This window comes from Crassostrea angulata, chromosome 10, assembly GCF_025612915.1.
Source record: "Crassostrea angulata isolate pt1a10 chromosome 10, ASM2561291v2, whole genome shotgun sequence".
In the NCBI taxonomy this organism is placed as follows: domain Eukaryota; kingdom Metazoa; phylum Mollusca; class Bivalvia; order Ostreida; family Ostreidae; genus Magallana; species Magallana angulata.
Genome location: NC_069120.1, coordinates 14,771,322 through 14,798,123, shown reverse-complemented (window position 1 = coordinate 14,798,123; position 26,802 = coordinate 14,771,322). Strand labels below are relative to the sequence as shown.

Sequence of the window (26,802 nt, the reverse complement as noted above, 5' to 3'; positions counted from 1 at the left end):
ACAAATATCTAAAGAAAATACGACTGCATAATTCCAACTTAATGAAATGAATTTCATTCCATTGTGGTTATGTTCCTTTAAATGTTTTTGAATTGCACTGCCTCGTTTCACTTGACTGCATGCAACATATCATTATCAGTTTAGCATTGCTGTTTAGAAATTAGAGGTAAGTTTTTATGCTTTTATAAAAGCATTCCAAATAATACATTTCCATCAAATTCTATCGTCTTGTTCAATAATTTCTATTTAGATTTATATACGATTGAATATTGCGATACTGTGATGTTTGAAAGCACCTGTTCAAACCTCCATTTGTACCTGGTTATGATCTGTTTGGTATTACACCTTTTAGTCTTTCTTCACACATTTTGCACCTTAAGGTTTATATCTTAAAGACTTGATCTTTTACACGATGTGCAATATCTGATCAATACATGCACCATTCAATGTTAACTACATTACGAACATTTTTTCCAGTATGGCCCACAAACCCCTCAAGAACTACTTGGCGTGCGTTGCCATAGACATTGGTACAACTGGGACGGGATATGCCTTCTCAACGTTAGAGAAATTCCGGATAAACCAGCTTGATGTGACGCTCAACGACCCCTGGACCGAGGAGTTCCGAGGGCTACTGGCCCTCAAAGCGCCGACATGTATCCTGTTCGATCCTACGATGAAGTTCCACGCCTTCGGCTACGAGGCAGAGAACAAGTACACAGATTTGGCGACCAAGGATGCACACGGGGACTGGTACTACTTTGAGAGGTTCAAATTACACCTCTTCAAAACTGAGGTCAGTTTAAGTTTACCCCCCCCCCCCCCCACCCCCCACCCGCGTCGTAAAATCTTGGATATGCATCTCCTATTGCTCGTGGCGGCGAAATTCTTGCTTTGATTAGAAACTGACATAACAACACATTCATAAAATATGATTCTTGTAAAGATTTTTTATTACTGCCAGAGTGTTTGATCTTAGAAAAACCTACGATGTACTTGCATAACACAATTAAACCCAAACTTTTTGAATGGGAATCTAAAAAGATATAGAACAAAACAAATAAGCTTTCTTTTAGCTGGATCAACGAAGGATAATTTAGTTACGCAAGATCCTCTCCGATAAAAAAAGGAATCGTTCTGAAGCTTCCACAATTTCCCCCAGATTTTGTTTATGTTGATACTGTTGTGATCTTGTGAGTAACATTTAATTCGTTTTCTCTGTTGCCGATTAGAAAAAGTTAACTATTTCCTGTTGGCAAAACAAGATTGCGCCGTCCATTGGACGATACTGTCACCAATCGCTAGAAAATTAACACAGATGATCGGGTAACTTTTGTGTTTAATCCAATAAAACTGCCAGATCTGACCATTTGATGAATTAGTGATTAATCTGTTTCTTTCGCTTTTATGTGCTTAGAATCCGAACAAGAGCAAGGGACATTCATAAGTACCTGGTGATTTTTCACACATAAAGATTGAAATCAATAAGCATTCTAACGCCGGCCTGTGTGAAGCTTCCTGATTTAGAAAGAATTTTCTCAAAGTAATAAAAAAAACCAACAACGATCATGGTTTTAATGCTCCGTTTGATTTGAATAAATAACATGCGTAATTTCCGTAAGGATTTTTTTCAATTTCAAAAGATCGCCATGGACCTTCAGATTGAGGATGCTATTGGCAAAAAAGTCTCGGCGCTTCTGGTAGTGACGGAGGCCATTAAATACATCAGAGAGCGCGCCTTAGCTTGCCTGGCCCGCCACCAGCCCCAGATGAGGGAGCATCAAGTCCAGTGGGTTCTCACCGTGCCCAGCATCTGGAAACAGTCGGCAACAACTTTCATGCAGGCGGCTGCCACTAAGGCACGTGCCCTTTGTTTTTAAAATTTTGATTCAGATGTCGACAGTTAAATCAAGCATTTTCGAAACCTTTGTAAATCATAACATTGACACATGATTACTATTATTCAAAATCGAACCAGATATTACACTAGGTGCTCTTGCATAAATAGCTTTTTCCTTGGCTACATGTGCTAAACATTTCATTGTGCTAAGCAATCTCTTTCAATGTTTAATGAATATTGCTTTCCGTGAGTTTGTTATTTACATACTTCTAGTGATTGGCGTTCATGGAAATCTGTTCACTTTCAGGCAGGGATAAAGAGTTCAAACTTGATCATCGCCAACGAATCGAACGCAGCCTCAGTCTTCTGTCTGTTTGACAGGTCGGAGAGGGGTAACATCCGGGGCTTGGACACCCAGCCAGTAGGAACCAAGTACATGGTGGTAGATATTGGAGGTGTGAACTTTAGTCTTACTGATGACCAAATAAAAATTAATACTTGTAAATTCGGTAAAAGTCATTTTCCAAAAGCACGCGGAGTGTCGGTTATAGTTATCGAAGACATAATCATAATCTGGGGTCACGTGTCACATAATCCGCTGAAAACCAGAACTTGTTGACTCCTAAGATTTATTAGCACTGCGAGGATGCAAACAAATCGGTCAATGCACTTTTGGTGTCTTTCTTATGGTAAAATTTCCTGGCAAAACAAAATTTATAATGAACTAATCAGCTGAACAACTAATTACTGGGACATATTTAAGAACAAAATGCTTCTTTGGTGGTTCATAAGAAGTATGAGAGTTGCGTGCACTACAGAAGAACATATAATATTGAAGGGTTCGATGAAATCTCCGTAATTTATTTCCTGCATTTTTCGCTAATTTCATAGGCCATGTGAACCGCCGAAGTTTATTTTTTTCCTCATTGGGGTCTCTCTTGAATTACTCACTTACTCATAAACTGACACTATATTAACTATGTCAAGGTGGAAAAAAATGTTGTCGGTCTTTTAATGTCTCCTAAATTATTAATAAAAAGGGAGAGAAATAATTAAAAATTATATTTAAGGACTCTTATAGTTAGATAGATGGAACAGCAAAGTACTTATCTGTTCAGTAGGTGTAATCTGCTGATTAAACTACATGTATATCGATAGATTTTGAGAAGTCATGTCATGAAGAAATAAAATTCAATTTAAATTATGGTATGAATTAAACAAAAAATTGTCATTACAAGAGAACAAAATTTCTTTACTACTACACGAACGACCTAATTTTAAAAGGTATAAAATAATACTAATTAGGTAGAAAACGTAACTCTATATAATGTTGTATTTTGACATTAAATAAATACCGATACAGTGTGATAACTACTGAAATACTAGTCAATCACGATAAATTATTGGTAAATTATTATAATATTTTACAGGGGGAACAACTGATATCACAGTTCACGAGAGAGTATCAAAAATGGAGATAAGGGAAGCCTACGAACCATCGGGGCTATCACTAGGGGGCGTAGCTGTCGATGAAGCTTTCGTCACATTCATGACTGAATTGTTAGGGGAGGGAACCATGAATCGCTTTAGAGTTCAGGCATGCAACGAATTCGTAAAATGGATTAAAGAATTTGAAAGGTTAAAGCAAGATGTCCCTGCAATAGATAAGAAAGCAAAACAGGCTTTCCTAATCCACATACCGAACCGACTGAACGAGATTTATAAATCCCTAAATGACAAAACAATCTCCGAACTGACAAAAAGCGGAAAATTCAAATACAAGGGCAAAATTAAAATAACAGACGGTAAAATGCAATTTGAAATGAATATCATACAAGATGTTTTCAAGACCGTTACAGACAAAATATCGGATCATTTGACTACGTTACTCAAACTCGACGAGCTCTCATCAGTTTTGATGCTGATTTTTGTTGGCGGAACAGTGGAATCAAAACTTGTTCAGCAAACGATGATCCAAAAATACCAGAACTCAAAACGCTGTGTTCTGTATCCAAACGAACCTGGCACAGTTGTCTTGAAAGGGGCGGTAATCCTTGGTCATGTGGCTAACGTGGTGGACCAGCGGTTGTTACGTCACACGTACGGATCAGGGATCAAAGTCCCATTCAAGGAAGGCGTTCACCCAGAGAAGCTAAAAATAGAAAGCGCTGGCGGAGTCTGGTGTCGCGGCGTGTTCAAACCTTTCATGATGGCGGGAACCCCGGTCAAGGTCGGGACGACGCTTCGAAACGAAATCGAAGCCGTTAATTACGAAGATTCCGTATTTGCCGTCTATAAGACTGACAAGAGAGGAGCGGAATACATCACAGATGACACGTGCCAACAAGTTTGTAAGGTTTGGATGAACAATGTTCTCCCCGCGAAATCGAAGAAGCCCCAGACCTATGTAGTGAAGTACACATTCTCCGAGAACGAACTGATAATCGAACTCACCCTTAAAGAAACAAAAAACAAGTACGTAATCACTAGTGAGCTCGAATTTGAGGGGATGTTTTGAAGATTTCTCCTGAAATAAGCTTAAGAATTTAATTACCAGTGATACCGAACCTCATGGACGGTTCTGAACTTTCTGTGAATTTTAAAAAGAAACTGCACACACAAAGGATTAATTAATGTTGATGTCTTTAATTTAAAATTCAAAAAATTTGTTAACAAACTCACTAATAGTTTTAAAAATCTATTCAAAACACTTTAATTTCTCTTCTGTTATGTTATGACGAAAAATTGAATGAATGTACGAACGCTGAGGAAATATAAGCCTAGAATACAAGCTTTATTTCACCTTGATCTACGGTAACCTTTACAAACATTGGAGTAAAACGGTGGATCCATATCAGTGAGTAAGATCTTCAGAATGGAAATGTACCTCCACGAGAAACTGTGACATTAATACAAACTTAATTAATTTTTTTCTCTAACCCATATCTGACGGCCTACTCTCAGTAGCTTCATCCAATAATGTTTAGTTTGATATTTTTTCCTTTAATTTTTTTTTATCTTGCTAAGAAATGTCTAAACACAAATTATTGCTGAAAATTGTGATACTATTGATATAAGTAACCATTATTTACTGTGATATACTTTCATTCACATTAAAATAAATCTGAGTGTCCTATTGATGACCACCCGAATTCAAACACCAGGTTAAGTCCAACCTAATTTAAATAAATGTTCAAAATGCAACATGAATGGCGAAGAAACAAAATATCCTTCCTCGATATATTTAACTTCCAGTGCATCTAAACTTAAAAATCAATCGAGGGTCTTTATAAACCTTTTCCGTATTCTTGAATCATTTTGGGGCATGGTGAACTCCTTTATATTCCAGCTTATTCCTTAACGTGCTCAGCTTTCAGGAAGCTTCATAGTTCTTCTCTCTCTCTTTTTTTTTTTTTTTTTAGAAATCCCCTATCTCGTGGCGGCGTGGGCCTCTGATGAAAATTATCAAAGAATACATACGATTGTAAGACGAGAGATTGAACAAAAAATATAATTATCCGAGCTATCGAACATTACTTTTCATTTTGATGATTATCACGTAATCGGAATTCTTGTGGGGGTTTTATCAAATAATTGATTTGTAATCAAAAACTGGAAAGTAGGCTGAATGTTTTTGTGTAGAATTCGAAATATTTCTGTATCGTTCGAAATCAATAACGATTTAATTGAATAAATATTATAATTGACCGTAAAATTTGTAGATATAAAATTTGACCTCCACACTATTCACGGTAAGACTTGTCTTATCTCTATAAACAATAGATGAAAATGCAATGTTATCATAATACAGCCATTATACATTCCAGAGCATCACAAAAATCTGCGTGTTTTATTTTCCCTGTTAAATTATATCTCAAACGCGAGTATGATTTGCATGTGTTCTTTTATTTATGCAGCGAATGAAAAGTGAAAACCAATGGGCTCTTGATTTTTTTTTTTAAAGTTCATTGGTAAGCCCCCTCCCACTATTTTTTTTATGTATGATCATAATAAAAATGCTAGTTGGGGCACATTATTAGATTGCTTAATTGTAATCGATGAACTCTCACCAGTCAAACATTCGATTTAAGGATTAAACGACACAGCCTCTTTAAATAATCTGATGACATTAAAGATAAGGTGACTTTATTCCGTCAACAACCATCTTAATTTGAAATTATAAAAAAAATCATTGGAGTAATAAATAAGCCAAATTTCTATATTTCAAGATATCAGTATATCGATTGAAGTTTTTTTCGATCTTTGTCGATATTGCTTGGTGACACAGAACGAGAATTGGCAACGGAAGTTAGATTCTTTGGAACAGGTCCGCGACTAATCAAGAGCAGAACGATACTGGGTGAAATTCGGATCGGTGTGATGCACACCAGCAATGAAGCTTACAGCGTTAGGTAATATTTTATGTGAACGCTTGGGACCAAATGTGAAAGGAAATCTTGATTCAGGATAGGCACTTGTAAGATTCTGTAAAAATGTCAAACTTCGACCGGCACTCGTATCTTTTGGCCGAAATGGAAGACACAGAAGATTACCACCTGTAAGTAAAACTTTCATTTTTTGTAGATCAAGATATTTACCAACAACAAAATATCAATTGATATTGCGCAACTGAATTATTTTCGATGTGAACTTAAAAAAAGTAGAAAGCAACATCTTTAAGAGAAGAAACTCATTACACCGTATTTGTTGCAATTTTGATTTGCTTGCAAATTTACGGACCTTAAACTTAAAAGTATTGTTTATAATCAATTGAATTTTTGAGACAAAATATTCAAGCTATAGAAAGAAGTCATCTTTCGCGCAATTTCAACTATGCAAATTATCCAACAAACGGTATCTTTGAACAAGACACTCTTTATGTAACTGCGGTATGCAAAAAAAAGTAATCAAGTTGCAGGCCTAGGATAAGACTAACTAAAACTGACAACCACATTGTTATTAGCTTCATTTCAGAATGCAAACAGCATTTTTAAAAGATAAAGCCCTTGTTAAATAATAGAAAAAACATGTAAGTTCTGAAAAAGGTCTTAACAAATAGACTTTTTTACTATCTGATTTTCTTCTATTTTTTTTAGCCGTACACTTTCTCAATTACTTTAACCCCTTGCTGAAACCTTGTGTATACCGGGGTATGACGTCATTGGTTGATTTGATTTGATTTCAGTGACATAGTTCCATGCTCCTCCTGTTGTAGTCTGCTGTTGAGGGTTTCGTTAGGGTTTTTTTTTGTTAATTTTGTAAAGAGGGGGTGTTGGGATGATTAAGCTATTTCCTTCTTACATTTGATTATCTATGGACATGCTAAGAATCTCAAGCAGATGAGCATATCGAATTTACACTCATTAGAAAGCGCAAAGAATTTCGTGCTCAAATCTATAAGCTTTTTTTATTCAATAACATGAAATAACCATATGGAAATCGACACATTTCCCAAGCAACAAGTTTCGATCTTTTTGGTATACCTTAACGACATCAGATACTGTACTATGTACGTCACAATTTTAAAGTTTTGCTTTAACAGCTGTTTGAAAAGTCAGCTAATGGGTTTAAATGACAAAACATCAGAAATTACACAAATTGTTTTATGAGGAGATATTTTTCGCTGTTGCTCCAGCACAGCTGTTATAAAATGAAATCTATTTGTCGCACATAGAAAATAAAATAAGATCAAGTAATGACCCAATCGTCCTTGATATTTGTCATCAAGGATGAATATCATCAGGTTGACTATTGCAATGATAAAATCAACAATCGGATATACAGTTGTAGTTGTACATCGACTATCAATGAAAAAGTGTTCATTAATTCCAAAGGAAGGATTTTTATTATGCTGAATCAGCTGGTATTCAGCATATCAGTGTTGTACTTTTTGCAAAATATGCCAACTGTAGAAGAACTTTAAAGTCTCCCTGTATGTTTCTCGTTAAAGTTACATACAAAATTAAGCAATATTCTCTTCATTATTCAATTGGGTTTGAATTATTTTGTCAGTCAAAGTTATAGGGAAATCAGCAGGAATTCCCGGTGTCTATTATCACATAAAGCTCATTTTCTATCTATTCTTTCGTGTCTTTCACCCAGAGTTTTTGCTGAAACAGATTGCAGTGGTCAGAGATTGTAACCCGCTGCTCTGAGCTTAACGCGATACTTTTTCCTTAATAAGATAGGGAACCACAATGCAATAGACCACACTCTCTTGCAAAGGGTTTTTTGTGCGTTTCATCATGTATGCCAAATTTTTGTAAATTCAACTACCAATTTATGATTTATAATTTGACGTGTAAGTTGACCACAACACGTAAAATAAAAGAAAACACAAACCTTTACATTATCAATAGTCTAAAAAAGTTGGTCACAGTTTTTGCTAGATGGCAGAAATATTTGTGTTAATGTAGTGTTACAATGGAAGTGTCAACACCACTGAATGCAGAGCCAGGAATCTACGATTCAGGGTTTGTTTGATATTTCCCTTTGCAATATGGTCATCAAAACTCTATTCTTAGGACGCACGCTTCGAGACAGTGGCATTTTTGAAATATAATGGAAGCAAACTTCTGGGGTTACCGGGTACAAATACATTTGTCAGATTGCTTTATCGCTCACTTCTCATTCCTCAGCTTTACGTGTAACCTCTCTTTTTCTATTACGCACACCATTATCATGCAACTGAGCTGAAGAACCCCAAATCTGCTGAGAGATAAATCATTTCAAATTACATGACAGGCGCATTAATGACTGCTGTTCTTGCTAGAAATATGACTTGTTCATAGCAGAAATTCCAATAAATTTAACAGTTAAGACAATGCACGATGTCAAAGGTCTTGATAAAATATCAATGTAAAAAAAACTGTGGTTCAAATTGAGTGCAGAAAAGAAATTATAATCGAACGTGGAATTTCAATGCAAATGAGTTACATGTGCGATAAAATCCACAGAAGTAGGACGACTTATGCTTGAGTACTCCAAATAACCAGGGCCGGGTCTCCGTTTCCAATGATATCAATATTAGGTAATGTGGCACATTTTCTTTTTAGGCAGAAAATCGAAATTCAAAGCAGATGTGCACTGTTTCATTTCTTAGTTTATTTAGTTATAACTCTCATTCGTAACTATCAAGTTCTAAATGTGTTCCTCTTCATGACCTTGACCTACCCCTGAGGGTTTTAACATTAAAAATATCATCAGCTGTACCGAAGAAAGATGAAAAAAAATATCCTCATTTAGAGGTTGATCATCGGTTTGTGAAAACCACTAATCTCCTCTCGATACTAGTAGGTATACTATACTATAAACAACAAAAATAATAACCACTAGAACATTTAAAAATCATCCAAAATACGATTTCTTTTATTTTTGGTATAAATAAAAAATAGACATTTTGTTTTGTAAGTTATTCAACTGATACTTGAATCTTAATATAAATTAAAAGTAATCGGTTTTGTTTCTGAATTAAAGTGGATAACAGGATTACTTCGATTCAAAATAGTAACTCCTTGAGATTCAATTATTGATTCTACATATATAAACTTAAAAAGGGAAAAGAGAGAAGACAATTTACCGTCCCTCACTTAAATGTTGAGGATAATTTTTTTTAGACTAGCATATCCCCAGTCTCACCCGCAAAATACCCACTACCCAGCTGAAATACATAAATGGCCTTCGAAGTCAATCGGTCATTAGGTTTTGTTGATTCAAGAAAACTGAGTTAACAAGCATCAGCAGTGATTGCAATGGTAAAGGACTTGGTATAAGTACGTTCCAGAAAATGTTGACTTTGCGCCAATAAAAGCACCGTGACTTCAGTATATCATTGGCTTGGACGGTGTTTTTGACACGTTTATTAAACTGTCAATATAGTAAAAGTGAGAGCATGCTCTCTTATGAATTGCGTCAAGCCGAAATATGAATGGAATATCAATCGAGTTTTATTTGGCTGTTCGATGAACAATGGATGATAAGATGGAAAATGATTAATGGCAATTATGGTTATTCTACAAAAACAAAAAAAAATGGACAGGAAAATTGACTATCGAAACATACTGAAGATAAATTGTAAATTGATCAACAGTTTTGATGATGTAATGGGTCTAAGCTGTTTGAAAAGTAGAAGAATTTCTCCAAAGAATTCGGAAGTTTTAAAGAATAAAATAACAAAGATGTTTCCTAATTGCCAAGACATGCGAAGGTTAATTGCCTTAACGTTTGCTGATTTGTTGAAAGGTTTTTCTGGCCTTTACATCTTGTAAGCTATATATAATTAAGAACATAGTCAGGATTTAGAGAGAGAGAGAGAGAGAGAGAGAGAGAGAGAGAGAGAGAGAGAGAGAGAGAATGTGTGTCAAAAATTAGATATACACCGGTAAAATTATCCGGATAAATCCAAGGACATTTATAATAATCGGATTGAAATGCTCTAAAATGTTGTGACTGTCCATCGCTCTGTGATTATTGGACCTATTGGATGGAGATGATCGGGTTATTTCCCATTGATTGATCACTGCAATAAGACGTCCAGATCCGAGCGGTGGTCACAGTGATTGATGCGGAGAGGACTTCGTCTTGGATTAATTCCCAGAGTATTATAGAACAAAAATAGAATCTGTATTTAATTGGACAAGTTGATCAAAATCTACTTTACGTTTCTCGTTTTCGATGTGGTCTTCTAATGGGAAACTATTTTTTATGGAGCATCTTCAGATACAATTAATACATGTTCGCTATAAATAGTTTCTAATTTAAAAGAAGTGTCCACAATGAATATAGACAGTCATCAGATGCTGCAATGCTAACCTTAATCTGATTCAACTCTTACGTATTTCCCAATGTAAAGATAAAAAAAATCAGTGTTTTATATACATATGCAGAGGGTACTATCATACCTACAGTGCTCTATAAGTTTAATGCTAGTACATGTCTATCAGTTTACGTAGTTAAAGAGGTTAAAAATAGATGCGCTTTAGCGTCTTGAAGGTACGATTGAGAGGCAGTGAACTAGAAAATACTCAATACATTGGTATAGTATAAACCATTCATATAATCCACAAAGTTACCCTCACAGTATAACTATTTTAAAGCCAATCGCGCCATCTGCTTTAAAATTTGTTTTCCAATATGATAATTGCTCGATTTTAACATTACCGTTTCACTGAATGCAATTTTTGCTGGTCGTACAAGCTTTTATCTCCTACCTTCAAGCATTTGTTTACAGAATGATGAGGGAAAGTAACGTTTGAACTCTGTTGCCATGTTGGTGGTTGGCAAAAATATGAATGGAAAAGACATAAAGTTAACACAGGGATCACAAACCGTAACTAACCAATTATAACATCGTTACTAACGATCTGAGATTCCCGTGAGCCTCGAGTGTCAACATCTAAATGGTGAAAGGGTTTAAGGAAAAGTGTGAGCAATAAAGTAATTCAGGTATGCAGGTATTAACATGTATTTTCCAAGGTTCGTTTTGCGTTTTGATTAAAGAGTTACAAGACCTAATGTTGATGAAGTGTAATTACGTTCCACCGACACCTACAATATGCTTCCCTTGGACATTGGATTTTTTTTTATTTCAAACATTGAAAGGTTGAAATTCTCTTCCCCAGTCATGAAAATTGTAGTTTTCAAAACGAGGCAATGACGACATCATAGAAAGCTTTGTTTAAACCAGAGTCAAAGCTCCACCTATCATAAAACAAGATAAGATTTAATAGTGGGTGGTGGTTTTTTTTCATAGCATAAGGTTATTATTTGAATATCTAAGATTGTATAAACATCTGTGCACTAAGGTGTGATTTTACTACAATTAAAATTCACAACCATGGTTTAAAAAAAATGAAATTTATGACAAGAAAAACAAAAATATACACATAAAAGTACATTCATATGGGAACAGTAATGCATTTTGCAGCATGACACGAGTTTTACGATAAGAGAAACCATCTATAGTCTAAAAAGCAGATATGCCTTACTCCAACACAGGCCTTTTGTTTTCGTCAGAAATCACTGTGTAAATAAGATTCAAACTTGCAAAAATCAGAAAAAAATTCGATTTGTCGTTTTAGCTAATTGAAGACAGAGCGGTTTTATCGAGCCTTATCTCGTATAATGGGCAAAGGGTGCAATGACGTTGAGCGTTTCAGAGCATTGGATTGCAGAACCTTATCTGTGTAATTCTTGACAATGTGTAATTGCTTCGTAAGATATTGAACACATTTCACTTTCTGTGATAAACTCTCACAATACTGATTCCTTGTTGTATGAAATGATATCTCACATAGCTAAGGCGTGCATATAACAACATAAAAATCAGCTGACTTTCTGTTTCAAGAACGATCCCTTGTCAAGGACAACCATTTCACTTCGTAGGATAAGGTTTCAATTGTTGGAAATGAACATATGTGTATATATTCTGTCAGTATTTCCGACTAATGAAGCAAATCTCATGATTTTGAATCACCTTGATCTAAATTACTACCGCGAAAAAAACCACTATAAACTAATATTTGATACAAATTTTGGTTTTGTAATCTGATCGCGTTATCATTTTATCAAAGGATTTCCATATTTAAAAGGATATGTCTGTTTAGAGTTTAACTGAACGGCCCCGTTTGAACTTTGAAACTCCAGAGGTCGAAATTGAATGAATATGGTATATTTGGCAAGCCATTTAGATCAGAAAGTAGTGTTTATTTAGTTAGCTGTATGTCTTATACCTTATTACAACCACATTATCAAACTAACCCTATATCAGGCAAACATTTGAACAGTTTAATAGACAACCAAAAATGTTTATTGTTTCACATAAAGAAAGGTATCCGCTGAATTAATGTTAACATTCTGAAGACGAAATCTCATTCTCTTTACACCATAGGAAAATCTATAACCTTGTACTGTAAATTTTCTAACTAATAATTTTTTTTATTAGTGATTAACCCGAGGTCATTCCCGAGGGAGAGTTTTGAAATCCAAAGTAATTGATTTTACAATATTTACAACAAATTACACGAGTAAAAACCAGTGATTTACAAACGGAAGGGCCGATGGCAAATCGCTCTCGAACCGAACTGCCGGATTGCGTCCCTTCCCATCCCTTTATATCATCAATAATCTCTCTGATTACCCGGCTGGTCCCGAATTAACCTCGTCAAGTTGTATACGGCAGCATACATTTGCACGGAACTCAAGATGTGAGAGATGGATTTGAATGAACATTGAGTTTTTATATATACGCAATTTCTATTTTGTTTTCGAACAATTACACGGGGATAAGCCATGATAATCGATATTCGAGTTGCAATTACTTTTTGTCATGGGGTAAAACGCTATCCTCTGCATGGTGAGTACTGTTTAATCTCTGTGTAAGTGTATAATTTTATGATTCTGAATAGTTTATATGAACAAAGTTGATAAATTATTAAGAAAAAAAAGGGAAGCAATTAAAAGAAATTGAATGCAATTAAAACATAAAAAACTTGTTGCTTTTTAAAATCGTCGATCTTTGTAGAACTTTGTAGATCTAAAACAATGTACATATATAATGACACTTTAATAATGATTTGATGTCTTGCATAATCACAATTCTATTCTTAAATAACAATGATAGGTTATTAAAATAACACCAATTTAAGTCTTCTAAAACTAAATACAGCTCCGACCCTCAACGTGTGAGAGAGAACTTTCTTAAGTTATCCAAGCGCTTATCGAGCTGTCAAAAAAGTTCTTCCATTTGTAAACTATTCAATGTACAACACCTATAATAAAAACGAGAAAGATGGCTCTGTATATCATAATACATAGGGATGTGGTATGTTGCAGTAGAATTTCCAGTTTTTAAGATAAATGTTGATGGTCAAATGGAAGCAAGACAATTTGACCGATTTCAGAATCAATATGACTGCCTGTGACACAGTGTGGTTGTTTTATTATATATCAAGATCAAAGTAAAGGGAAATAGTTTTAAACGAAGCAATCCAAGCTGAATACTTAGTATTACGTATGTATTTACTTTATTTAGTCTAACTGACAGAATTTAACCCTTAAAACTACATGATAACATTGAAAACAAATATGCATGGCATTTTTAAAAATCACGCTTTTTTTTAATTAAGAAAAAAAAATTGAAAATGCTGTAAACTTCTTCTTATATACACATGAATACTAGAATCGTATTGATTGTATTTTTATGGTATTTTTTTTTACCACAATGTCAAAACTACATTATAATTTTTATTAGAATGAGTTTTAAAAAAAATCTCTCCAAAAATTTCTCTGTATTTAAGCTATATAGTCTTCTATTCCTGAATGCGTTATGGTTAGTCCTGGATTCATAGCAAATTCTCTGACTTTGACGAATGTTAACCTTTGATTCCATCTTCCTCTTCGATGCTGGTTTCAAGGGTAATTGAACAGAAGAACGACAAATAAGCATGCATCTTAAGCTTAGTAACGAATCACTGTTCATAACCATGCAAGATGCTAGAAGAACATGCTAGCTGAAAAGCAGGCAATTCATCATGCATTCATATAATTGAAAAGGATTTTCAATTTTGATAGAGTGAATAAGGTTAGTTTTAGGGACAATATGACTATAAAACATGTTAATGGATGTTATTTCCATCATAGAAAAGGTGAGTACTCGTTGACCATCTGATGAAAATCTCTCTCTCTCTCTCTCTCTCTCTCTCTCTCTCTCTCTCTCTCTCTCTCCTCAATTTGCACTTGCTTATACCCTGTTTACCAATTTAGTAGTAAAATTGTTTTATTTTTTCCCAAGTGTGCTTGCACTTTTCCTGTATCTTCTTAATAGCGCTCTGCATTCTAAGAGAACATCCGTACTTCTCCTTATCATGTTCTATCCAGCAATGGATTGCAGGGTTCAACTGCAATTCCTCACTGAAATAATGAACAAAACCCGAGGCGTAATTCATTAATTTATCATAGAAACAACGATTATCCTTAATTTCTTTCAAAGCATCGTTTGAAGATATTTTGAAAAGCAAACATTTCATAAACCTTTATTAAACGATAGAATAACGAACATCCCTAAGAGCGGTGTCGGTTTCCTTTCTACATTTGTCTTCTTTGCAAGTGAGCATGCAGATCAATGTAATTTCTATAATTTGATGACTGAAACGGAATTCTTTAGAATATCTCTGATAAATATCGCATAAAAGTAGATTTTATGGACAATAAATTGCAGGTACCTCTTTTTTCCGATGGAAAACTTGTGTGTATTTTTATGAAAATGGATTAAAAATCCTCAATGTGGAAATATGTCCTAATTGCTAAATATTTTATGATGATGTTCAAGGCTCTTATACTCAGATATTACAGGAAGAATCCTTTTTTAACCTTTTTGCACGAACGACAACTCCCAGCAAGCAATCGATTATAGAACCATATCAATCAAGTCGTTTCAAGTAACAAAATGAATGCCATCACTACAATGCGGTTTACATTGTAAGCCCTAAATGAGAAAATCGTAATTAAAACCAATAAAATATATTATGCAAACATAATGATCACAAAAAATAGACGAGAATTCCTTCCCTTTGACTATAATGGTAATGAGATAAACAAATTTCTTTCACAAAACGTCTCTTTTAATTATGAACCGGAAATAATATTCTGATTTTCAAAGACAGTTCAGAGACTTCACTGCACGGTATGCCTATTTAGAGAGGGAAATTTATTACCATTACATAAAAATGCATCTTTTAAAAGAGAGAGAACTGAAATAGGAAACCAAGACACACTTGTGTATTTTCGGAGGTAATGGATGCCGCGGTTTGGGAGGAATATGTTGAAAGGTAATATTTCAAGTTTGTTAAGAGATAATGCTGAAACGTAATTTATTTTACTTCAAAATATTACTGTACAAATCAGATCGTGATAATTATAATTTTAGAACTACTATTAAAGCAATATGAGCTGTATATTTTAGAATTTTATTTTGCTGCAAAAGCCTGCTAGTATGATAAGTCTGGTTGTAACTTAAACTATTATGATAAATAAGATTTGAAAAAATCATTAGTTTTTGTCAGGAGAGAAATTTTACTTATAAGGAATATATAGTAGATCAATTTTTGTACAGGACGACAATAATTCAATTTTGCCCCAATTAAGGCTTCTTAATGGCTTTTCCCACAAAGCAGAGCTAACAGAAATTTTGAAACCATGATATTTTTTGTCATTTTAGTAGAAAATAACATTTTTCTTCCAAAAAAAAATTTCAACATGAAAATTGCAGCTCATATTGCTATAAGTTTTCTTACAAAATAAGAAGAAGTGCATAAGTATAGCTCCTCGGATTGAAGGACCGTAGAGCTACAGTTTCTATTTTAAAAAATGATTAAGGTATTACAAAACAGATAAGCAACCCAATTTCAACCTGTTTTCAGTGGATTGTTAAAATGAAACAGTTATGTTAAAATTTGCTGTACCAGTAAGTTACTTTTGAAGTTATTACAAATGTTTGTGTTGCTATTTATAGAAGAGACCTTTTTTTTTTTACTTAAAGACATTGAAATGTTTTCAAACTGGTAACTTAAAGTAGATTCTGATGTAATAAAATGTAAAATTAACGTTAAAATTAAAATTTGTGAATGACCTTTTTAGGCGAAAATTTGCAAAACTTTAAGGCATTTATACATAAATTGTATACTTTAATGTTAAGTAAAATGTAACTGTATACTGGTCACGACACCATTATTATAATGTATATCAAAATAGTGAAAATTTAACAGTAAATTTTGAATTAATAGCGATTTAAAAATATTTGATAAAGGTAAAAATTGATAAAATCCCTGCGTCATTATTATTGACATTCGACATTTTGATATGACCTTGAAATTTGTTGTGCATAAAGGCTAAACACTTGAAACGATCATTTCCAAATTTCAGCCCTTTTCTATAAAAGATACAAAATTTACATTTTCTTAATTGGTGTAAGGCTAAATTGCACAAATTTCAAATGTTGGTTTTGAATTATCAAAATACGCTGTACCTCAATTTTTTTCTGCTTTGAGTAAATGATGGGTATGATTTATTTATATTTTTCTTTAGATAATTGATTAAAACTCACTTTTACAAAATATTAAGACAGTATTTTGTGAAATTGCGAAAATTTTTCAAATAATCAATTTCACAGATGATTTGTATTACCTTAAGTAGAAATCGAATTATATTTTACAAATTATATCATGCATATACAATAAACCTATGAACCGGCCTTTAGTAATGAACGACATTAAATAATAACGTGGAAGAGATCTTATGGCAATTTTTTTTTTTTTTTGCTTATTTTATTTTGTTAGAATGTTCAAATCAGGGAATTAATGTTTTCTTGCTAATTTTATAATAAGCAATCATTGGAAAATATATTTTTTAAAGTTGTTTCCTTGTTTTTTACATCTTGTATATATATATATATATATATATATATATATATATATATATATATATATATATATATATATATATATATATATAGATATATATATATATATATATATATATATTCAAAATCTTCATAATCCTCTTTTTTATCCTAATTGAAAACCCAAAACAAGAATGGTTGAATAAGTATTTTTTCCTACAGTTTTAACATCTTTAATCGACTTCTTCTTTTATTGTAATACGGTTGGTCTCCGTAGAAGTCATGAGACGATACTCGCTGTGAAGCCTCTTTGATAACATGAAAAGTCTGAGACTTCGTAAGATCATCTTCAAAAACGCACTGCCAAAGAAGTATGTTTTTATGTCGCCAAATCAATTTGTAAAATGCACAAATGTAATCGTAACCCCACTCATTTCAGAAACTGGACTGACTTTAAGGGCTTAGTTCTTGTTGCAATGATTCACAGACAATGACCTAGCGGCTACAAAAATCATCCGGCGCCACATCTGAGATCTCTGTCTTATTATTTATAGCTGTTTTGTTCAAGATTGTATCACTCCCTATTAACTTCTGTTAGTCCCCCCCCCCTCCCCTGTGTTTGAAAATGGCAATATTTTATTTATCAATGCAACGACAACGAACAATATTGGATATTACTGAATCAAAGCATTTTATCACTGTTTATCAAAACAAATTTTTATCCGGATAAACCTTAAAAGAAATCGTGTTGTCCAGAAACGATGTTTCTTCTGGATATTAGTTTGATTAATTAAATGCTTTATGCGTATGTTATAAAACAGATGTTTAATAATATAACATGATATTCATTTTTTTTTTTAAAAATCTACAGCTATCCATTGAATAATAGTCATTAATCAATCAAGTTTACTAAAGGGGTCGGAGGATGTTGCTCATTTTTAATTACCAGTTATCTTCACCAATAGTATTTATTAAGAAAACCTTTTCTATGCATGGAAAATATGGCAATGGAGGATATCATGTAATCAATACTATTTAATTTTTAGATACGTTCGTTCCACTTTGTTTCCAAGGTTCAATGCGAGGCCCCAAACACCCCACACAAATACCGATCCTATCGCTGTTGATTTATCCTTTTGATTGACAATGGTTTTGCTCTGGTCCAATCACCAACGTAACGGAGAGATGTGTTGAAGATTTCTCGATTGCTTCACGGTGGGGCAAACGTTCCAGAGACTGTCTAACATAAAGCCGTCATTCAAATATTTTGCAGGAAATTGGGCTTTTTTGCAACATTCATTTAACCTTGCAAATTGAGTCAAAACAACAGCCAACAAAAGTGCAATCAATAAAGACCACTTTCTTTCCTTGGAACCAATTGCAATGTCTTCACAAGCTTTGAAATAAAAATTTTAACAAAGTTTAGATATTCATTTAAAGTGCAATCGCACAGCAATTTATCTTAGTATATACACTTTATTTCATTCATTTGACAATCCAAGGTTATACGTTTCTGCATTCGACTCTACACGCAATGAACACGTTGGCTCACCCCAATAATAAACTTTCTCTGCCCTTGTTCTTGGTATCACATTGAGCGCCGATTGGGGCATCTTAGTCATCGGTTTTACTCCCGTAATCTGTTTTCATACCTATTAAATCTAAACATTCTTTTATTATTTAAAAAAATTATAGCAGTCATATATTTTATGAAAAGATAACATGTTACTTATAGTCCTTAACCAAGAGTTGGCCAATTTTACAATAGCGTTGTTTATCAATTCGACAACTGAATAAATATTGATTAAGATCATGTACAATTATACACAAATCATTTAGATGAAATAAAACGAATTATAATCCATCAGATGCAAGGTTTACAGTCATTCTATGTTTCTTAGCGGGGGCATACATTTCTGATAAAGGTTTCTGGTCTCCTTGTCTTGGGTTTAAATCTCAATGTCAGCCTGTAGGTTTTGTTCTGTAATTCATGTCAAAACGTAGTGTATTTTCTCGATAGGAAGTTTAACAAAAACTGTCCAAGAAAACCCCATTTACTTGTTAGCGAAACCAAATAATTTCTCAAAATACATGTATTTTATTTTTTCTTTTCAGTCCTCACCTCTAAGACACGCAGGGGAATTTTTAATGATTCATTATACTATAAGTTCGATATCTATATGACTAATTAATCAATCAATTCGCTCTACCTCAATCCATCTGATTATCAAACGAGTATTTTTTCCCAAAACATCTTTATGGTTTATCATTACATTATCGGCTATCTAGAAAGAGTCGCATTCCGTGTCTGGAAACGAGAAAGGGAAACTGCACGTGGTCATTATCTTTGGAATGCCTTCATGAGAGAACAAATGTTTTTCAGGCTTGGAAACGTCAGAACCAAATATATATCATATTTTATCATCAGTTAATCTGTCCTAAAAGAATCATATTTTTATCACCGCTTAATCTTGTCTTTCTTCCAAGAACAAAATCAAATTACGGTAGATTAGCAATATACCAAAGGATCATGCCATATATTTAGGCTCTCTATGTCATCTTTTTGTTTACAGAAACTACAATAATGAAACCCGAGCAAAGCTAGTCAACTCTATCCGATCTGTAGCATAAAATGTTAAGGTGGTTTGAGCGACAGGCACACTATCCAGGCAAACAAATCCATTGTTTGTTGGTTTTTCAGTCATAATGAATCTCCAAGTAGTCTTCTTAACCCAAAGATTGCAAAGAGTGATGCTCAAAACCATACCGTTGAAAGAATACCATTATATGTTAATCAAAACGTTTCAATTCGTCAAGGAGCGAGAACAAATTTAAATCAAAGTACCGAAGAACTGACGGGAGTTGATTTTATCGATGGTTGCTTATTTTAAAATCAATGATATGTTATTTTGCATGACAAGTACAGGTAGTTTCTAATCTGTATTTGAATTACGCACATTTTTATAATATGAATTTTCGGACTTTTTCGACACAAGAATGTTGATAAAATCTCATATAAATCACGTTAAGTAATATTTAAAGATAGAATAATTCAATCAAACTAAGTATCAGTGATTGAAATATTACTGGAAAATTTATTGATCCAAACAATATTGAACTCTCGTCTCGTTCAACCAAACGCTCGGCTATCGCCGTTAATCTCCGACAAGTAAGAAAGACTATCTGCTTGTCGGAGATTTACGGAGACAGCCGAGCGTCGAGTTGAACGAGAGTCAGACTATATTGAACTCTGGCGTAAGAATACATACAACTACAAAAATATCTAAATTGTTCGTACCATTTAAAATCTGACTATTTTCAAGGTATTTATAAATATGTTTCCTTGAAAAACAATGCTTTAGCATACATTATTTCGGATTTATCAATTATTCTCAAGAACTAATTCTTGTCAGCGGCGATGATTTGTGCTTTGGTCCAAACAGCGTTTCACTTTCGGTTTGTTAGATTAGAAATACTGGTAACGTACAGATTAATATTTAGATATGCATCTTACAAAAGACCTCAGAACTTGCGATCTAATAATACATGTAAAGCCCCTTTCACGCACGAGAAGAAGCATGAAAATATTTGTGCGACCAAAAAAATTAGAAATTGTTCGTAAACTGTTGCCAAAATAATCGCATATGATAAAGTACTCCTACGAAACTCACACGAGTCAGAGCGACCGTTGTGCGATGTAACGCATTGAATCTTGCGATATATCTTGCGTCTATATGCAACTGTTGTATAATGGAAGCGAGGGTTGTAAAATATTGCGATAGGATCGCACGATAGACCTGATGATCGGACGATTGAACGTGCCAAAATGCATTTGTTGTTCTGAAAGAAAGCCGCTACTATTTTCATTTATAATAAGAATAAAACGGAAAACATCAAAATACATCATTTTAAAGATAAATCGTTAAATTAAACACAATTAAGGAAAAAAATATCTATTTATACCGCCCGTTTTCGACGTTCTTCAGTAGACATAGTTGAATGCAAGAGAAAATACCGCCCAAGAAGATGACAAAAGCAACAGCCAAAATCAATATGTCAATAGTGGCCTAAAACAGATATGCTTATAGTGTACACTGTATAAGGGAACTATTTGCCCCCGTTTTATTTTCGTTGATTTTGCTCTTTTTGTCAGTAAGCGGATTAAGTCTTGGCGAATCCCAATGTCTCACATTATCTCTCTTTTACCACAAGATTGCTGGTGCGAATTCAAGACGAGACAAAACCGTAAAAAGAAGCGAAATTATAACGGGACAAAAAACCCCGCTGTATCCAGTATATACTAGTGGCAAAGAATGGAAACTGAAACCGATAAATCTTGCAATGATAGTAATACGTTGCAAAAATTACATGAGACACGTTGTGCAACAGTCTCATGGTCACACAACGCACGCATAAACAGCTGCAATTTATCTTACGATCTTTAAAAATCGTGCATCGCTCTTGCGAGTACACAAAACGTTGTAAACCGTTCGTACTAATGTTCGTGCGTTACATTGCAATAATTTAAATCGCATTCGGCGCGTCTGAATAGTTTGCATGTCCATTATTTTCAGGAGACTTGATGCGATTATAAAAACGCATGCAACGATGAGAGAGCTCGTGCAACGTATACAATAGCTCGTTCGAAGCCAAAAAATTCCGATCGTAAAGTGTTGCAAAGTGCTAGTGCGCCAATTGTGAAAGGGGCTTAAAGTTTTCTCCACCTTATTAATGATTTAAGTCAAGTTCAGTGAAGATTTCCCAAACTGAGACTTTGTGGTAGGTTCGTTCATAAAACGCAACCCAATGCTATTCCGTAAACATTACAATAACTAGATATAACTAAATAAATGAGTTAAATAACAATAAACTGGATTATCTCTTCTTAATTAAAGGTATTCCGGTATCTAATTAACCAACCATGTACAGGAAGTAAGGTGGCATACAATTACAAAATCAGAAAATACTAGCATTTACTGCCAGGCTGTAAATTCAAAATGACAAACATTTTGTTGTTGATCAATATTTCTCGAAAACTTTGCGAACACATTTGAACTTGAAAGTAACAAATAAACTACATATGATAAATGAAATGTCCCCAATACAATGAAATAATTTATAAAATATGGTGTCTGTTGATAGATATATTACTGGAGAACATTCAATTTTCATTTTTTATGGACGACACATCTGCATTTTCGCGTTACATTATTAATCTATTAGATATTTTTTCATATTAGTCTGGGCTACCAGAAATAATCTAATTCAAGTAAAACCACAACAAAACACAACATTGGGTATAAAGACTACTATATAAAGGGTTTTAAAGTCTATTGCAAGAATTTTTCCTTAAACCCAAAGGGAGCGGTTTTATTCTGCAGGAAATAGCTATCTGGTAGGTAAACAAGTTTCCAAGGACTTTAAAACGGATACAAATTATGAAAAAAGCAGTAAATGTTACAATGTATTTAAAACGAAGTAAGTTTTGAGAAAAAAACAGACGTTCTTTTTTTAGGACTTTACGAGATTAAAGCTGCTTGGTCCGATTTTTTTGTTATTACAGTATCAAAATTTTTTTCCATACAAACCATTTATCTTAGAAAGTTATGGACTTTCTCCTATTTACACCAGCAGAATCAGTCTCCTTTCAAAATTAGAAATATTCAAAGTAAATGAAAATAATTATTTTTTGGGCAAACGAAAAAACAAACCGAAGTGCTTCACGGGAATTCTTAGAAAAGGAAACCGTTTGGTTTCGTCCCCCGAATGATTGGGGTTATTCAACCCGCATGCTATGCATCGATTGTAAAGAAAGCAGGCTTTGGAAATAATAGCGAACAAAACGTACACATGTTTACTTGTAATTTGTCTGACTATTTCGACCTTTATTTAATGCGATGTCAAAGTCGTAATACAACCATACCCGTCTCGTCGTCAGGGGTGAAATTTAACATGAGGCGAAATAACGCGGTACCCTTTTATGTCGTTTGTTTGTTAGCAAATTTTGTACATATTTTTCTTCATTGAAATTTGGCTTAATTGACTAGAAAAACCTACTGCAATGTCTAGTATTATACAGATACTAAGCATAACCATCGTTTAAAAGCGTGCATAAAATTTGATATAAAATCGGACCAAGCAGCTTTAATCAACTTCGCTCCCCGTTGTGTTTCATTCAAACTTAATTAACATGATTTATATTTGCTTAAAATAAGAATATATAATAAATCATGATTGTAAAGTACAAATACAGATGTGTCGTTCTCATCAAAATTGAATTCATTTAAATAATATTTAAATCAGGCACGTAGCACGTAGAGGGGGGGGGGGAGGGGGAATGGGGCTTGTCCCCCACCCCTTTTTTTGGAGTATGAAATAAAAATGAAATGAAAATAAGGAAATTAAGAGTGATATTAAAGTTAAAGGTATACTTCGCTAAACCCCTCCTCCTCCGGATGAGGATTTTCATTATTTCAAGAATTTTGCTTGTCAAGATTTTTGGATGAGCCTGCCCCCCTCCCTTTCAAAAACGATGCTACGTGGCTGTAATTGAGCTGATTTCTATTGCTAAAGAATTTTTAATCTTAATACTTAATCTTTTAGACCCCACTTTTAAGAATGCTGTTTTGTTATTAAAATACAGTTAAAATAAAAAGATAAATGGGAATTCATTGAAAAACGAAGAAAATCAAAGATATATTTTTACATCTTTTGAAAGTCAATGGTTTTTTTTTTACTACTACCTCAGAATTAAAAAATTGTACATCTGATACAAAATGGCGGGGCAGGGTGCGGTCTAGCGGTGGAGTTTAATATCCTTGATGTGGATAAAAAGCAATTAGTGGAACTGTCAGAGAAGAGAAAAATGGCGATGTTTCTTCGATTCGCAAATCATATGCCTGACAGGTTCTCAAATTTTACAATTTACGATTTATTGGCCTTGATTTATAACAGCAGATCATTTTTGGTCAATGTCCCGAGTGTCTTGTTTCTGTACTGAGCAGCCACGCGTGCACAATAGTAATTTCCGAACTTGGAATCCTCTCATATCGGCGAAGACGGGCCGAAAATAACTGATACCGCGAATAGTCAAAAAATGTCTGTTAACAGTGAAGCGTTAACAGTGAAATTTTGCACCATCTTTTTCAAAACGTCCCATCTTCAGCAACATTTGACTGTTTAGTGTTGTTTAAAAGAGAACGATGTCCAATAGGTTTTTACCGTGTGTGGTTTACAATTCTCCCTATAATTCTCCTTCCCACAGGGCCGTAGATTACGGGTCGGCGGAACATAAGCGGGCCTCAACCATGCCGTCACAGGGTTCACTGTTCACCAATTTTGAGGAAGTTCAGGTAAGATCTCACCTTTGGCAATCTAATATACTAGTAGCAGTATCCTAGTGAGCCACCTTAACATTTGCTTTTCGTTTTTGAAGATTTTGAAACAGACAAAAAAAAAAAAAATATCATGTTCATTTCATCATTTTGAGAATTTTGAATTAACTAGATAAATAAGTGTAAATACAAAATTTACAATTTTTAAAACAAAGTATACTTGTATTGTGTGAAAATACATAGTTATTTCTAGCCCTGAAAAACTAAAAATATACACTTGTAGTATGTATTATAGATCGTGTGTCGTGGGAATATTTTGGGAAAACTGTGGTTTCAACATTATTTATAGGCATCAATTTAGAAATTAAAGCACAGTTACAAACTATGGTTAATTGTGGTAAATGGCTGTACAAATACACAATTTTCAATGCTTTTTTGAACATTTGATTTCTTTAATTGACTATAAGACGAAATCCGATAAAGCAGGTGCTCAAAGAAAAATGATGAAACCACAGAGTTCGTGAACAAATCAGTAGCTTGCGTCATTTTAAATATTAAGTGGTGCTCGAAATCGGAATTAACACGTTTGCATCCCACATTGGGTATATGACGTTTTACCAGCAGTTATTTGAACGTGTTATTAACGTTCTAATTTTGAAAAATTTGAAAGGTTAAATACTTTGTCATTGAACTTTCGGGTAGATAACAGGTGGAAAGCTGGTATCCTCACTCTCACCAACATCTCCTCTATGCAAACTCCGGATACGCAATTATAATGATATACAGGATTGTGATCATAAATGAGGAATTGGCATGTAAACAGTTTTGATTGTTCGAAAACTTTTCAAAATAGGGATTTGATATATTTTGAAGACCGTAGAAAAAGATCTCTTTTTCTAACGAATTTCTTTTTAAAATGTCATCGCAAGTGACCTTTACTTAATTGTAAATGTCTCTGCCTGCATTGCTTGGCAAGAACAATCATTATATATTTCTATTCAAAGTAGAAATCAAAATTGACTCGCTGACTTTCATACAGACATGTTTAATTATACTTTGAGTGGACGAGTTTGACCAATTTTCAAAGTGTTGACAAATTTGGTTTCCGTAAATAAAAGGTTAAATGAAAGGTTAAGTTAATAAATTGAATAATACTAAATGAATGTTTGTTTTTGAAAACTTTTCGAGTTAAATAGATTTTTTTTACAAATCAGTTTATGCATAACATGTTTGCTTTGATTTGATTACCTCACCAACAATCATATGGTTAACAATTTAAATAGTATCCCCATGCACACTCAAAGATCCTATGGCACATGCATCGGTCTTGTAGGTGGGTAAAAACTACGAAACAGTCGTCGCAACTCTTTGGTTAAAAGAAATTATGTGTTCGTTTTTACTATACTAACAATTTCATATTAAACCAAGAAGAAAAACAAGAAGCCTAAAACCCGTTTTATTGACAACCTAGTGACGTTTGATTTAATTTGGGATGGATAAATGAGAAATTCTAAGTCCTGTACACTGGTGTGTTCAGAATAATAACAGTTTTTGCAAAAAATGATACTTTCTTTCGTCTGCAAATTTGAACACTACATTTATCAAACAAATGGACAAAAAAGCTATGAAATGACTACTAGTATTATATAGAACCCTCGCTGTTATTGATCCTACAGCATGAGTTAAACAGGATTCTAATTTCTATTTGCTATAAAACGTCTACATTTGTTATATCATAAACATGGGGAAAAAAACAATGGAAGATCCAAGACCGTTTTTTTTATAAATCAAAGTCACACTGAGGGGTATTCATACTGTAAATTAAGTTTCTCATACATCACAAAAAGAGGGGAAAAAACAAACAAGGAGACAACACCAAATCCCCAAAATGCGCAAACAAACCAAACAAAACAAAACAAAACAAATCGGTCCGTCTTCTGCATGAAACATTTTTGTGTTTGCAATTTGTTTATTATGTTAAATCTAGTCAAGCACCACAAAACCACATATGTTTGTTTTCTGACTATTTCCATTTTGGGGGGGATACGTGCAATATTTTCTTCGAGTGTTATTTCCCTGTCGCTTTATTTTTGAGATATTTGGTGATAATAAATAATAATACCAAAGATAGCTTTAAAGATGAAATTTTTAAAAGGACACTAATTCTTCGGAGTAAAAAACTAATGACAGAGGGCGTTAGAACAAGGGTAAGGAATTGTTGGCATTCATTTATC

The 26,802-nt window shown here is 33.7% G+C and overlaps 2 protein-coding genes across 4 annotated transcripts in view; both read left to right on the top strand.

Annotated features, from left to right (window-relative positions):
- The first annotated feature begins 31 nt into the window (after positions 1-31).
- LOC128165771 (heat shock 70 kDa protein 12A-like) lies at positions 32-4,648 on the top strand. Its single transcript, XM_052830598.1, has 5 exons — positions 32-166; positions 478-796; positions 1,644-1,863; positions 2,152-2,295; positions 3,271-4,648. Exons 2-5 carry the CDS (start codon positions 479-481, stop codon positions 4,356-4,358), a joined length of 1,770 nt encoding a protein of 589 aa, XP_052686558.1. The 5' UTR covers positions 32-166; position 478; the 3' UTR covers positions 4,359-4,648.
- A 1,376-nt stretch (positions 4,649-6,024) lies between these two features.
- LOC128165770 (short transient receptor potential channel 7-like) overlaps positions 6,025-26,802 on the top strand; it is a 38,878-nt gene continuing 18,100 nt past the window's right edge. Inside the window, exons 1-2 of one of the 3 annotated variants that reach the window (XM_052830595.1) lie at positions 6,025-6,398; positions 24,499-24,586. In XM_052830595.1, the coding sequence (XP_052686555.1) occupies positions 6,334-6,398; positions 24,499-24,586 (153 nt within the window). In that variant the 5' untranslated portion in view covers positions 6,025-6,333. Of the gene's footprint in view, positions 6,399-13,091; positions 13,194-24,498; positions 24,587-26,802 lie in introns of those variants that run through there. The other 2 variants (XM_052830596.1, XM_052830597.1) reach the window with 2 other exon arrangements.

What these genes read in the sequence shown, in the direction of transcription:
- LOC128165771 (XM_052830598.1), top strand. Translation starts at nt 479, where the DNA reads ATGGCCCACAAACCCCTCAAGAACTACTTGGCGTGCGTTGCCATAGAC. An exon ending in TACACCTCTTCAAAACTGAG is followed by an intron (nt 797 to 1,643) that starts GTCAGTTTAAGT and finishes CAATTTCAAAAG; the next exon opens with ATCGCCATGGACCTTCAGAT. An exon ending in CATGGTGGTAGATATTGGAG is followed by an intron (nt 2,296 to 3,270) that starts GTGTGAACTTTA and finishes AATATTTTACAG; the next exon opens with GGGGAACAACTGATATCACA.